The sequence below is a fragment of the Podarcis gaigeae genome (genome assembly GCF_964106915.1).
Source record: "Podarcis gaigeae genome assembly, chromosome: 3".
Lineage (NCBI taxonomy): Eukaryota > Metazoa > Chordata > Lepidosauria > Squamata > Lacertidae > Podarcis > Podarcis gaigeae.
Genome location: NC_139680.1, coordinates 64,223,428 through 64,236,497, shown reverse-complemented (window position 1 = coordinate 64,236,497; position 13,070 = coordinate 64,223,428). Strand labels below are relative to the sequence as shown.

At 41.1% G+C, this 13,070-nt stretch overlaps 1 protein-coding gene across 3 annotated transcripts in view; it reads right to left on the bottom strand.

Annotated features, from left to right (window-relative positions):
- Positions 1 to 13,070, bottom strand: part of ADGB (androglobin) — a 63,411-nt gene that overhangs the window by 1,325 nt on the left and 49,016 nt on the right. For 2 of the 3 annotated variants that reach the window (XM_083731599.1, XM_083731601.1), the window contains 5 exons: positions 11,948 to 12,103; positions 8,462 to 8,564; positions 6,597 to 6,693; positions 5,749 to 5,932; positions 4,319 to 4,755 (listed from right to left, as the gene is read on the bottom strand). In XM_083731599.1, coding sequence (XP_083587725.1) covers positions 4,552 to 4,755; positions 5,749 to 5,932; positions 6,597 to 6,693; positions 8,462 to 8,564; positions 11,948 to 12,103 — 744 coding nt within the window. In that variant the 3' untranslated portion in view covers positions 4,319 to 4,551. Of the gene's footprint in view, positions 1 to 4,318; positions 4,756 to 5,748; positions 5,933 to 6,596; positions 6,694 to 8,461; positions 8,565 to 11,947; positions 12,104 to 13,070 lie in introns of those variants that run through there. The other variant, XM_083731600.1, reaches the window with a different exon arrangement.

Here is a 13,070-nt window from a genome sequence, read left to right as displayed (position 1 = left end):
GTCTATGCCCCCTCCAATAAAATATTTGTGGGGGCCAGGGGCTCCCAAAGTTGATGGTGTGTGTGCACCATATCATGTGATTGCTTATGTGGGGTGAGGCTTACCTAGACACCTCAATATTTTATTCAAGTTGGCACACCTGTAAGACACTGAGCTTTGTGCATCTGTGAAGGGAAGCATTTTCCTGTGACCACAACTCTGACCATGTCAGCCTATAGTGACCACCCCTACTCCTCAGGTTTTTGTAAGACTCATATCTGTCATGAGTAATAAGAAAAAGCATTTTCTACATTTATTAAAAATAACTTTATTTCTCATGATCTTATTACTAGGGCTCCATTCAATAAAAAATGTAGTTGATTAATCCTGTAAGATTTAGTCAATACTTTTGTGCATAAATTTGCATATGATAATACAATTGTGCTTGTAAAAGTCTTGCTTTTAGGCAGCAGCAAAAAAGTTGCCGCATGGTAGAAAAGGAGTGTCTCCTTTCTAAACTGGCACACTGTGGTTTTTATAACTGTGTGCATTAAAAATACTTTTTTTATATAAAGAAACAACCTGTGGCCTGATTAATTAGAGGCACCTTTAGTCAAGCGAAATGTTCTAAATTGATTAATTTATTAGGCTAATTCAATGAATGTTGCAGCCTTTACATATCATACATTTAACACAAATAGATAACAAGGGAAGGAAGCAACAAAAAATAAGTAAACAAAATATACAAAGGTGAATGAAACATAATTACATAGCATACAACTGAAAGCAATTCAAAATACAAATAAAAACTAAGAAAAATGATCAATGGAGGCCCTGCAAGGCTTCGCCTTAGTTGGAAATGGTGAATGGAGCACCACCTCCTCCCAGACATTATGGAACATATAACTACAAAAGCTGCAAGCTCTACACAGGTGCTATTTCCCATTAAACAAGAGGCCTTGCAGCATCTCTCCAATATGAAAGTGAGACCTCTCTGATTCCCATTACTCCCCCCACCCCCACCATGCAAATGTTCAGGAATAATTGGATGGTGGTGGGCACAGGGTTCAAATCAGGGCCAGGTCAAAAGGAACTACACCTGATACAAATAAGGACAGACTTTCAAGTGTGTGCCTGTCAAAGAGAATCACATTTTTAGTTCTTCTCTTCCCATTCAGAGTCTCACAGCATCATTACTCAATGTGCCTGAAGTTGAATTACAGAGTTGGAAGGGACCACAAGGATCATTTAGTCTGGGGCTGTCATATCTCGAAGAGCAAAAAAGAGCACAGCCCGAGCCACTGCCAGCCCAAGCCAGGCAGATGTGTGGGTATGTGGGGCTGCCATGCATTTCTCTTCCCGTCTCGGGCTGGCAGTGGCTGCAGTGTGCAGAGCACCCATGCCCATCTTTCCCTGGATTGGACTGGCAGCAGCCACGGCATGCAAAGCAGCCTGAGCCACCCACACCTGAGCTGCCTGCACCCCCCAAAACTGAACCCCCAAACCCCAGACACTTGCTATAAATGTAAACATTCCCCCCCAGGTGGGTGTGTAGGCCCCCCAAAAGAGGACATGTCTGGGATTTCCTGGACATAAGGCAACCCTAATCTATTCCAACCCCTGCAGTACAGGACTCTTTCACCCAATGTGGCACTTGAAGGCATGACCCTGAGATTAAGAGTCTCATCCTCTTACTGACTGAGCTATCCCTATACAACCCTATACCTTGGTTGTCAAACTTTATCTGTTCCGGGAGTTCATTTGACTCCTTTAACCGTTCGAAAACCAAGGCGCGGCTTCCAGTTGACGGCAGGAGCTTCCTGCACTCAATTGGAAGCTGCAGAAGCCGCGTTGCATGTTCAGCTTCCAAAAAACGTTTGCAAACCGGAACACTTACTTCCGGGATTGCAGCATTCGGGACCCGATTTGTTCAGGAGCCAAGCCGTTCAAGAACCAAGATAGCACTGTAATGCTGCAGGAAGCAAGGCTTTCACAACACTCTTGCTACTGCTACTAGTTAATATTTATTAAGTACCAAGATTCCATAGTGTTGGTTCAGAATGCAAACGTGATGTCTTAGGAGGGGAGTGAGGGAGAAGCCATGTCAATCACCCCGACCTCCTTTGAAACACCACAAGCAAGCAAGCAATCAAAAGGAGAAAATGATAAGTACTATGGGGGGCCCAGCCTCCATCAGTACAACTTGAGTAAAAAACAGGGGCTTGGTGTAGTTACAGGACTGCTTCACACAACTATCAAAGACCAGGAGAGTACTAGAATTCTCAATTCACAGGCAGCTGCTTAAAATCAGATTATCTGTGCTGATAATGTTGTTGAACCTTAGAGCTGGGCCTTGGCCCTTAGGTTAAAACACAACAGTTTTTACTGCTGATTAGAGAAGAGAGATTACAAGAAAGCAATGCACCAGCCTCAATATTGTTGCCACAGGACTTCTCTAAAGTCTTGAAAAAGATGCTTGACAAATATGCAGTGATTGTGCAAATGGTATTGCTATTGTGTGCATGGGGGAAGACTTCCTTGGCTTTCGCATGCGGCCATTCACAGAGGACGGATGGAGAAAATAGGGATGGCAAATAAGGTACTAACTTTGAGAAATACACTGGTGACAGAGAGGATGTAGCAGAGGAGCTATAAGGTGAATTTCAGTAAAGACTTTTCAGGAAAGTGACTGCTGAGTAGTGATGGGCGATTTCCCATCAGCCAACATCAGACTGACTTGGAAAATAAGTCAAACTACTTTACAAAATTGAAATACCTTAGCTACTTTCCTGAGCCAACCCAATTTCAGAAGTTATTTACCACCCCAGCCTGCAAAACACTCACCACCTATGATTGCCAATCCCCCAGTATTTATTTCTAAGCAACAAATTTTCTTACTTGGAGTAATAGAATGGAGTGTTTTCTGGGACAAAAAGTATTTTGTTGCTTCCTTTTCTTTCTATTCATCATCCAGCTAGAGTGCTTATGGGAGAAACATCTTCCAGCTGGACAAAACAAAGGCCAGTGAAGATGCAATGCCACAGAATGAGATTAGTCAGAGCTCGCCTACGTGGGCTAGGACACACTGCCAATAAGCAATGCCTGGTAGTGTGAGAAAGGTTCTGGGATCTAATACCTGTGTCATTAAAAGAAATTGGATTCACGGATTATTCTGTTGCATTTCTACAAAGCAAAATTATTTATCTTGCCATCCTTCTAATTTAAATGACAGGATTTTGCAGAGCATTTGTTCAAGCTAATCTCAGAACATAGTAAAGGTAAAGGTACCCCTGCCCGTAAGGGCCAGTCTTGACAGACTCTGGGGTTGTGCGCCCATCTCACTTAAGAGGCCAGGGGCCAGCGCTGTCCGGAGACACTTCCGGGTCACGTGGCCAGCGTGACATCGCTGCTCTGGCGAGCCAGAGCCGCACACGGAAACGCCGTTTACCTTCCCGCTGGTAAGCGGTCCCTATTTATCTACTTGCACCCGGAGGTGCTTTCGAACTGCTAGGTTGGCAGGCGCTGGGACCGAGCAGCAGGAGCGCACCCCGCCGCAGGGATTCGAACCGCCGACCTTTCGATCAGCAAGTCCTAGGCGCTGAGGCTTTAACCCACAGCGCCACCTGTGTCCCTAATCTCAGAACATACCATACTCCTTTAAAGTACTAACTGTTGCAAAGGGAAACAATAATCTCAGTTGGTAGAGAACTAAACAACAATGAAAAAATGATAGGTCATGTATAGGATTTGGATGAAACTAGCTCCTTGAGAATTGAAAGTAAGCTGATAAAAATATATCATTGAACAATGTTCTGAGCATAATTTGTAAACATTCCTTTAGTTATCACACATGAGAACGAGGCATCCTTATCTTTTGTCAATTTTTTTGTAACGCTAGGCATAACCTTTCACAAACTCTCTCTCTTCACTAGAAAAGGTGAAGAACAAAGACAGCCCAAAATACCAATACTGAGATTCCTAAGAATATTTTAGTGTTCCTCTGCTGTGCATTGTACTTTGTAGGCTGTGTGTCTAGATTCATATAGCCTTCCCCCCTCCCCCAAAAGTTACTTCTACAACAAGGGATTCTAGAGCTGTTATAGCACTTCATAAAATCCATAAATATATAGCAAAATGACAACCAGAAGCAGGCACGTGGTCACGTTTTGCTCAGATTTTTCTTTTTCAGGATTTTTTTTACTTGTATCACCACCTCTTGGTCCAGCAGAAAGGTTGAGGGTGGTACCAAGGTAGCTCTCCTTTCCATTCCACTAGACTTCTTTGATTTAGATGTTCATTTATTCTAAAAACTGTCTGACAATACTGAAAGGCATATTGGTAATTTTGTTGCAAACATTTATTGCAATTAAAGCATAAAAATATAATGCCAAAGTAATGGCATACAATTACAATTTTAAAATCGATTTAAAAATCAACATCATTTAAAGATTATAAATGGATTTCAAAAATAACACTTGGAAAAAAGACAGAATTGCATTCCAAAATACTGCAAAAACTGGTGCTCTTTTCTAACCAGTAAGGAGCTTTACCCAGCTTCTATTTCAAGCAAATTTACTTTTTCTTCCCTCCTTTTCCTCCTTTTCCTCCTCCCTTTTTTTTCTTCTGCACATCTGGGGTTTTCTTTTCTTGCTCTGCTCGAAGAGCGGCTTCTTCAGCTGCTAGTGCTTCTAATCTTAAGCGCTCAGCTTCTAATAGCTTAGCTCTGTATGCTTCCCGGACGCTGAGCACCCTGCCTCGTGCTTCATCTAAGGATGCCTATCCAAAGACAAACACATCCACTCTATTCAAAATTAAACCTTTAGGTATATGATAAATCTAGTGCCTCTCTAGTAATATTTTAAGAACTTCATTTAGTCCATAAATATGTGGGTCCTTTCCTTTTCCCAATTACTTGGCTTAATTGTCAGTTTTGTTTAATTATATCAAATGGGAGAAACTATCATTTACCTTTTCAAGTGTATACTTATATATCTTGGGTGTATACCTAAAACAACAACCAAATATTTTGAGCAGATTTCAGTGTTCTAAAATTCTGTAACGCTTACTTCACAACCAAGAAAACTGCACAATGAATTCCTTACTTATTATCTGACACCAGGCCTTTTCTACCTATGGAAAAATTCTGCATCTTGATACAAGAATGTTTAGAACAAATGTTCTAAAGTATAAGACACACCAAATGTGTATGCAATTTGTTTGATTTCCAAATTATTACAATATGTTATTTCCCAGAAGTCTGTAGTAGCATAGAAGGTACTGTAATAAAAAATCCTAAGTATTATCTCTTCAATACTGTGGGTTGCATAACTTTTATAAAAGCATGAATATTTTAGTTACCTAGAGCTCATGTATATTTTTCACAAAGTTTTTCTTTTTCTAATGACCACACAGATGTATTATACTGAAGGTTTTTTAAAGATGTGTGTCTAGGGGCTGCTTGTTCATACATAACTCTAAGTAGCAATACTAAAAAAACTGCCCAGGGAGCAAGCCCCATTGAACCCAGCAGGACTTCTCTGAGTAAACAAGCACAGGATCATGTTGTTGCTATTTATGGTCACTATAACTGCATGTTGTACTTCCTCTCTGTCCTCAGCATGTCAAATTTGGATTGATGATAAAAAAAAGGAAGAAAAGGAAGTGAAAGGAAATCAGGAAAAATATGAACCGAGCAAAAACATAACAGGTAAGCATAAATAAATAAATAAGACATTTATTCAAATGATTAGCAGAATTATGCATACTTACCTGAAGATTGTCATACATATCAAGTACATTTTGCTTCAACCGATTCCTAGTTGTGTGTTCTTGCCCTCTGTGTTCTCCAACCATCTCTCGAAATTGTCTAAAATGATTTATTTCTTCTGCCTTACGCATCTCTTGCTCTTGAATAATAGCTTCATTTTTCAAGACAGGTTCAGGTAGTGTTTTTCTGTGGGTAAAGCAGAGATTAAATAGTTCCCTTTGATGTGCTGATAAGTTAGAATTGATTTCAGAGCGCTCAGATCCAGATCCACTCCATCTCCATAGCTTTGGGAGCAGGACATGCTTAGACAATGGGACTAGGCACAAATGAGACAACACGGTGTACTGCTAAATATAAAGGCATATAAAGGTCTGTATCCAAGGAAGCCATCCTTTTCGCAAAAGGACTTTTGATTGAGCGGAATGAACTTCTCAAGTGCATGTTGTGTTCTCAACCCTCTAGAGGGGAAGTGCCGTCACACAAGTGGGAGTTCTTGTGCTAATGGGATAACTTCATGGGATACAACTAACCATAGGAGCTAGATGAGTACTTTAAAATATTTCTTAGGGTTGCCATATGTCTGGAATTTCCTGGCCATATAGGGAATACTGCATTTGGCAACAGTGTCCAGGTGTCAATCAGTAAAACCTTCAAGATGTAATGACAACCCATGTTGGCGATGTCAATTTTGCCAAACTTCCATCAAGGTCATTTTTTTGCAAAACAAAACCAAAAAGCTCAACAACTTTTCCATCCCCGTTTGAAATATGGCAACCCTACATTTCTTAACTTTTACACATTAAAAAATATATATGTTGTAACCAAACTTTAAACACTTGCTGCAATTTACCTAATATAGGGAGAGAGGTCTAAAGGTTCCTTCCGCTGCGCTTCAGCAACTACTCCAGCAGGGGACACCACTAGCTCAGAAACAGGAGAAGCAGTCCCTGGCCAGAAAAGAGAAACGGGTCAAAACTTTAGTACCATATTATCCCAGACATGATTGTTATATGTTGACCTGATCCAAAGATATAAATATGCACCAGCATGTATATTTGCAAAGTGACATGATGATCAGATGGCCAGTGAAGTCACCTTTACCCAAACCAAACTGCTGCCTGGTAGAAGAGCTTGGGCTCTATCCCAGTCTATAGAAACAGATTGTCAGAACTGTCAAAGCTAACAATTTTTTACCCATCTGAATGAAACTGCACCTCCAGACCATGTCTATCTATGTATGAGATCTCTGGTTGCACAGCAAGGTGTAAGCCTTTCTCCTTGTGCCATATTTCCTATATCCTTCCAATCACTAGGCTACAGGCTTAATTAGCTGGCTTCCACTCCATTTCTGGGCATAGCTGTCAACTTATCCCTTTTCCTGCAAGGAATCCTATTCGGAATAAGGGAATTTCCCTTAAAAAAGGAAAACGTTGACAGCTATGTTTCTGGGACCAATACAAATTGCTGGGTTTAACCTCTAAAGCCCTAAAATGACTTAGGGCTGGGTTACCTGACAGTTCACCATCCCTCATACCTATCTGTCCAGACCCTGCAACTTCCTTGGAAGCCCTCCTCCAGGTTTCCTACCTAATTAAGTGAGAAAAAACAGCTACAAGGGAAAGGTGGTGGTATCTCCCCATTTATGGGATGTCTCCCCCGCCCCCCAAAAGCTTGCCTGGCACTTCACTATGGTCTTTATGACACCAGAAGAAGACGTCCTTGTTTTTCCAGGCCTTTTATAATTACAACCCATTGAATGTTTCAGCTTTTGTGCAAGGGATTTTAAGCTAGTGTTAACTATTTTAAATTCTAGGTTTCTGCTTGCTTTAGTTGCTTTTTTGCTCAGCTTTTTTTTTAGCTTATCTTATTTCAGTGTAAGTGTTTCAACTGTGAATTATATTTTGTAATTTATGTAAACTGCCCAGAGAACTTAGTTGTATGAGTAATATACAAATGATACAAATGCAATTGACAGAAAGACAGATACCTTAAGTGCATGATGTGTGTATATACAAGAGCCATTAGGCCTTCTGACTGGGAGTCACACAGTAGATGTTAATCCTTCCTTCCATGCTGTTCTCCCAACAAAAATGGCCAGTGAAACTCCCAGGGGGGGAGTTGACATGGACACAAAGAGCAGCCTCCCTCCTGGGCCAAATGTCAGACTGCCAGGAGGATTTTCACTAGGAAAACATAGTGAAGGAAACATCCTTCCTCCAAGCTGCTGCCCCTGACTTGGATCGGGAGCCTGTGCAGCAGGCTTGTTTATGTTGTGAACCACCCTGAGATCTACAGGTATAGGGAGGTATACAAATTTAATAAATAATAATAAAATAATAATAGTTTGGACTGCAGTATTTTTGCTAAAATGCATTCCAAAAGCAAGGTATATTCAGAAGTGATTTGACAAGCAGCATATGATAGAAGTAAAGAATATTTTGCCTATTACCAACACAGCCTGGTTGGTAATGACACACATTTTATTTCATCCCACAAATCCTACACCTGAAAACTGTTTCTTCAAGGTTTTCATAGGTAAGAAAGCTTGTATTATTTTAGAGTTGCCATGTGTCCTCTTTTTCCAGGACACCTTTCAGCGGTAAAATTTGAGATAAATTGCATTTATTTGCTTTGAGTGGCCGTTACAGCAGTCATAGCATCCTCTTTTTTGCTCTTCAAAATATGGCAACCCTATTTATGTAGGCATACACATACCTGTTTCTCCTGAACTCACTCTAGTGCTGACACTGTCGGCCTCAGATGCAACCAAACCTTTCCGCACACATTTGTTAATAAACTGCATGCGCTCCTGAACAGCCTGCAAAGAGAGTTTTATTGCAAATATTTGAAGTACTGCATGATATATTAATTACCAAGCCATTTTTATATAGGAACATTTTTATCACTGGCAAAAGATATATTCAATAATTCATGAATTTTATAGATGCAAAAGCCAGAATTTTAGGCTAAAAGCTTAATATGATCATAAAAATTCTATGCATCCATGCACTGGTAAGCACTGGCTATCAACATGGATTTAAAGCCTCTTGGTTTTATCAATACCAACATGTATCTAGCATGGATATCCAAAAGCAATTATAATAGTTTTCCCTCCCTCAAGTCTGTTTAGAAGATGCTTCCAAAGCCAACATCTTGTTTATGATTCCCAGTTCACATGTAAACAAACAAGATTGGCTTGGCCTGTTGGTTGTTGGGTTGGCATTGCAAACAGACTTGGGACATCGGGAAATAGGGTTCTTCTATACAGCGACAACTGGTAAAGCAATTTTTAAATCCTCCCTTCCTTTCCCACATAATATTGATGTTTATTGCAATAATGTGAGTCCAAATTAACACACTGTAGCCTTGGAATGCCTGTTTGCTCCAAATCAAATCCTGCCAACAGGAGGTCCTTTCATGGCTTTCAGTCTTCAGGAAAAGGTTGCCAGGCAGGAATGCTCTCCTATATTTTATAATTTTGAAATGAGTGACAAAACAGTCCTTGAGGCAGATCTACAAAAAGCCAGGCAATACATAGCAAGGTCTTCCACAACCTTGTTGTCTGTGATGGAGAATGAGTAGGTGGTCACTCCCTTTCTTCCACTCATGCCATTTTTCTTAAAGTAATCTGGAAAGCTATTATTCCCTTCCCCCTTCAAATAAGTTGAACTCGGGGAAAGGAGATTACCTTTTTCGGAGGCACAAATTTTCAACAACAAAGAATGTGTCACAATTAGGGAAATGATCTCAATGATTGTCATCCAGATGGGATGGGGGAGGATCCGGCTTCTCAGACAGGAGAGCAGTGGACCAGAATCCAAAACCAGAGGCAAGCTGGCGGGGAGTAGCTAAATACACAGTTCGAAATTAGGGGAGGCAGGTCCAATGAGTGGCCACGCAGGGTAGAAATAAATTATTATTATTATTATTATTATTATTATTATTATTATTATTATTATTGGTGGGTGCTTGTCTTCTTTCAACTCCAAAAGGCAGCTATTGTGTCTGACTTTGTATGGAGAAAGAAACTAAAAGGCATGCTACAGAAAGCCAGGATTTGACACTTCACTGTTTATGTTAGGAGACACATCTACTCAGGGCAGTCTTTAGCATATGTGCTACCCAGTGCCCCAAAAATTGGTTTAGCTGCCCCCAAATTAACTTTTATTGAGCTTTTTTTGGGAAGGGCAAAGTTATTGAGCTTTTTTTGGTAGGGGAAATCACTCACCTTAACAACAACACAGTGGAAAAAGCTGCTTTTGTTTCCTAACTCATCAAGAATGTTTGACGCTACGGGGTAGCAGAGCAACAGAGGAGGGGGGCGGGGACTTTCACTCCATTGCTTTTCACTGCCACCAATCGAGAGGGACTAGTATACAGCAGTAGGTATACATTTGGCACCCCCCAGAATTCGGCACCCGAGTGCACCACACCCTGAGTAATGACAGCCCTGCATCTACTACCACATCTACTTCATGTGAGGTACTTATATGAATACATTTCTAAGAAAGACAGGAAAGTCTAAATCATTGCATGCCTTCTACATGCCCACTTCTCCCCTGTCTGACCACTAGTTTGTGTTTGAGCTGAATACTATCTTAGAGAACAAAAACAAAGAAATAAGTTTGCATTTTCTCACCCAATCCTTTGCCCATTGCCCCATAATAGAGCCACTGCTGGTAAGATGGCCACAATATACCAGGCACAGTCAATGTTAGGGCAAGCAACAGATAGTCAAAACGCCTGACATGGCATAAGACAGCCTCCTGTATTGCCTATGATGTTACTATAGCAACATAGGCACATGCATGTAATTGCAGTGGCATACGAAACAACAATCTCTTCAGATTTGGTCTGGCTGTACAACAGTAGCATGTTATCATTGCACAGCAAGAGAACGTATCATTTAAATTTTGAGCCGAGCGGCTTAATTGTTTTAATAAGTGATGGAGGTCTGGCTGACAACTGAATGATGAGTCACTGAATTAAAGCACACACATGGGTAAATGACTCATGTCACAACATTCAGCTGCAGTGCTTGGAGTGACAGGAACAGAAATAAAATATCAATATTTTCTCCTTAAATTATGCAATTTTGAGCTGTTTGACTACTAGCTGTTAAATAACAAAAACAACTGGGTACATGGAAAATGCACTGAATAAAGCACAATATTTTTAAAAGCAACTGAAAAGGGGAGATTATTAATGCTTATAAAAGAAAAACACCTTGTTTTGTTTTGGCAGTCATGTTGATGCTCAGTTATTTACATAAAATATGCCCTGCTGGAATGGATCAAAGGCCCAATCTAATCCAGCATTCTGAGTCCAGCAGTGACTGGTATTGTCTTTTAAACATATTAGGCTGGATTAAACTAAGTTGTTGTGCTAGCAGAATCCAGTGCAATGAGTAATGAGTCCCACTGTAGGACTCCCTTGCTCCCCCCTCTTCCCAAATCAGCTTGGGAGGATCAGGAGAACCCCTAGAAAAGTCAGAGGGGTGGGAAATCCCTCTGTCTGGCAAGCACAGGGGTGCCATCTCCTAGGGGCTGAACACCACCCCCCCCAGTCCAAAGCATGGAGCCGAGCACAGTGTGGCCTCAATAGCCACGGCTCCTTCTCTTCCTCCTCCTGCTGTGGAGGGGAAAGAGGCTGGAAACAGACCCAGGCCAGTGGTGGCAGCAGCAGGAGAAGCCACAGCCATTTAAGCTTTGCTGCCACTGTGCTGAGCTCTGCCCCAGCTCCTCCAACATCCTGACATCGCATGCATTGTGCACCCCCCCCACCAAAAAAAAAAAAAGAAATCTTATTCAGAAGCTGGCATGTGTGGGCAAGCAGAAATGCTTCTGCTGAGAGGGCAATTGCTTTGGCACAAAATTTAATTGCACCCATTGTAAGCCACCTCATGTTGGCTACTGTGATGAAAACAGCAATGTTAAAAATTGCAGCCATAACCAAGTCAGAATGTTACCAGCCAGCACTGTAAAGCATAGATGAAAATTCAGGGCTTTCACTGCCTAGCTGCCTACCGTGATTTATTCAAATCAATCTCTCAGTTCAGCCTCAGCACTCACTCTTCAAACAGGAGTTTGATACTGAAAAATCTCTGCAGGGATTTGACTTTTTGGTTGGCATTTCCACACTACCCTGCTGAATCTCGGAACTCATTTTAAATGCATGTGTAAAATGATAAGCCCTGGTTACCTTAACAGCTCTCCCTGGCTCCGCAGCCTCCCATGCTTGCTTCATAGCTTTGATCTCATCTGCTCTCTCAGTGTCTTTCCTCAAATCCAGTGCTTCTATTTCATTTTGTTCAATGACTAGACGTAAGATCCAGGAGGGTTTGTTAGGATCAGATTGCTAGAAATGAAATGCACAAAGCAAAATCAGAAGAGCACATATTGCTTTGAAACTCTCAAATGAATGAAAGAGCCAATTCATTATCGAGAAGCACTGTCTGTGATAGACTGTTATTGTCAAAGAATGCCAAATGTCACCCTCTGGTTTCATTTGACATATGTGTGCTCAACTTTGCAAGGGAACCTGCAAGAGTTACCATCCCCAAAACTATTCTGTTTCCCCCAAACATGCAGCAAAGGCTGCTTTCAGTCAATATCTTCTTTAGCAGAGCAGTAATGGGTCAATGGAGGGTTGGATTTGAAGTGAACCCCAATGTGAGTTGTTTTAAAACCTGGTTTCTAAACTGCGGTTCAGGAGTGCCCTTATTCATGGCTAGCATATGACTGCCAAGAGAAATTTGTAAAAATGGGGTAATTGCTGGGGAGGAAAGAGAGCATGTGATTCTGCTACCCAAACTATGAGTAGTCTTGGAGTAGCACTATGTTTATCATGGGTGCTAATCATTTGCAGCACATCAATGGCATGAAAGGAGGGAGAAAAAACTCTTTTTCCATTTACAGATGCTTGCTTCCGTGTCCAGTCACCTGACGATGGTTGTTATTTGCCATAGCTAAGATACCAAGTTGCCTAGGGGGCTCTTGTGGATAATTAGTATCACTTGGCTTATCTAGGCCATCACGATGTAAAATGAAGAAATGTGGACAGAAACAAGTTAATGAAAATAAACAAGAGAGGCCACTTGAGTTGATCCAAGTAGATAGACAGAAGAGAACACCCTAAAAAGTGTGGCAATGTATTTCCACCCTCAAGTAGAGGTGTAGAGGAAGGGGAATCAAAAACTATTAAAGGTCATTAAATAAAGGGTCATTAAAATAAAGATGATGATAATTATGATAGTGGAAGATATGAATGAAATGTGTATGAGGGGCAGAACAAGTTGTGAAACCTCTCAGTTGTCACAACTGTG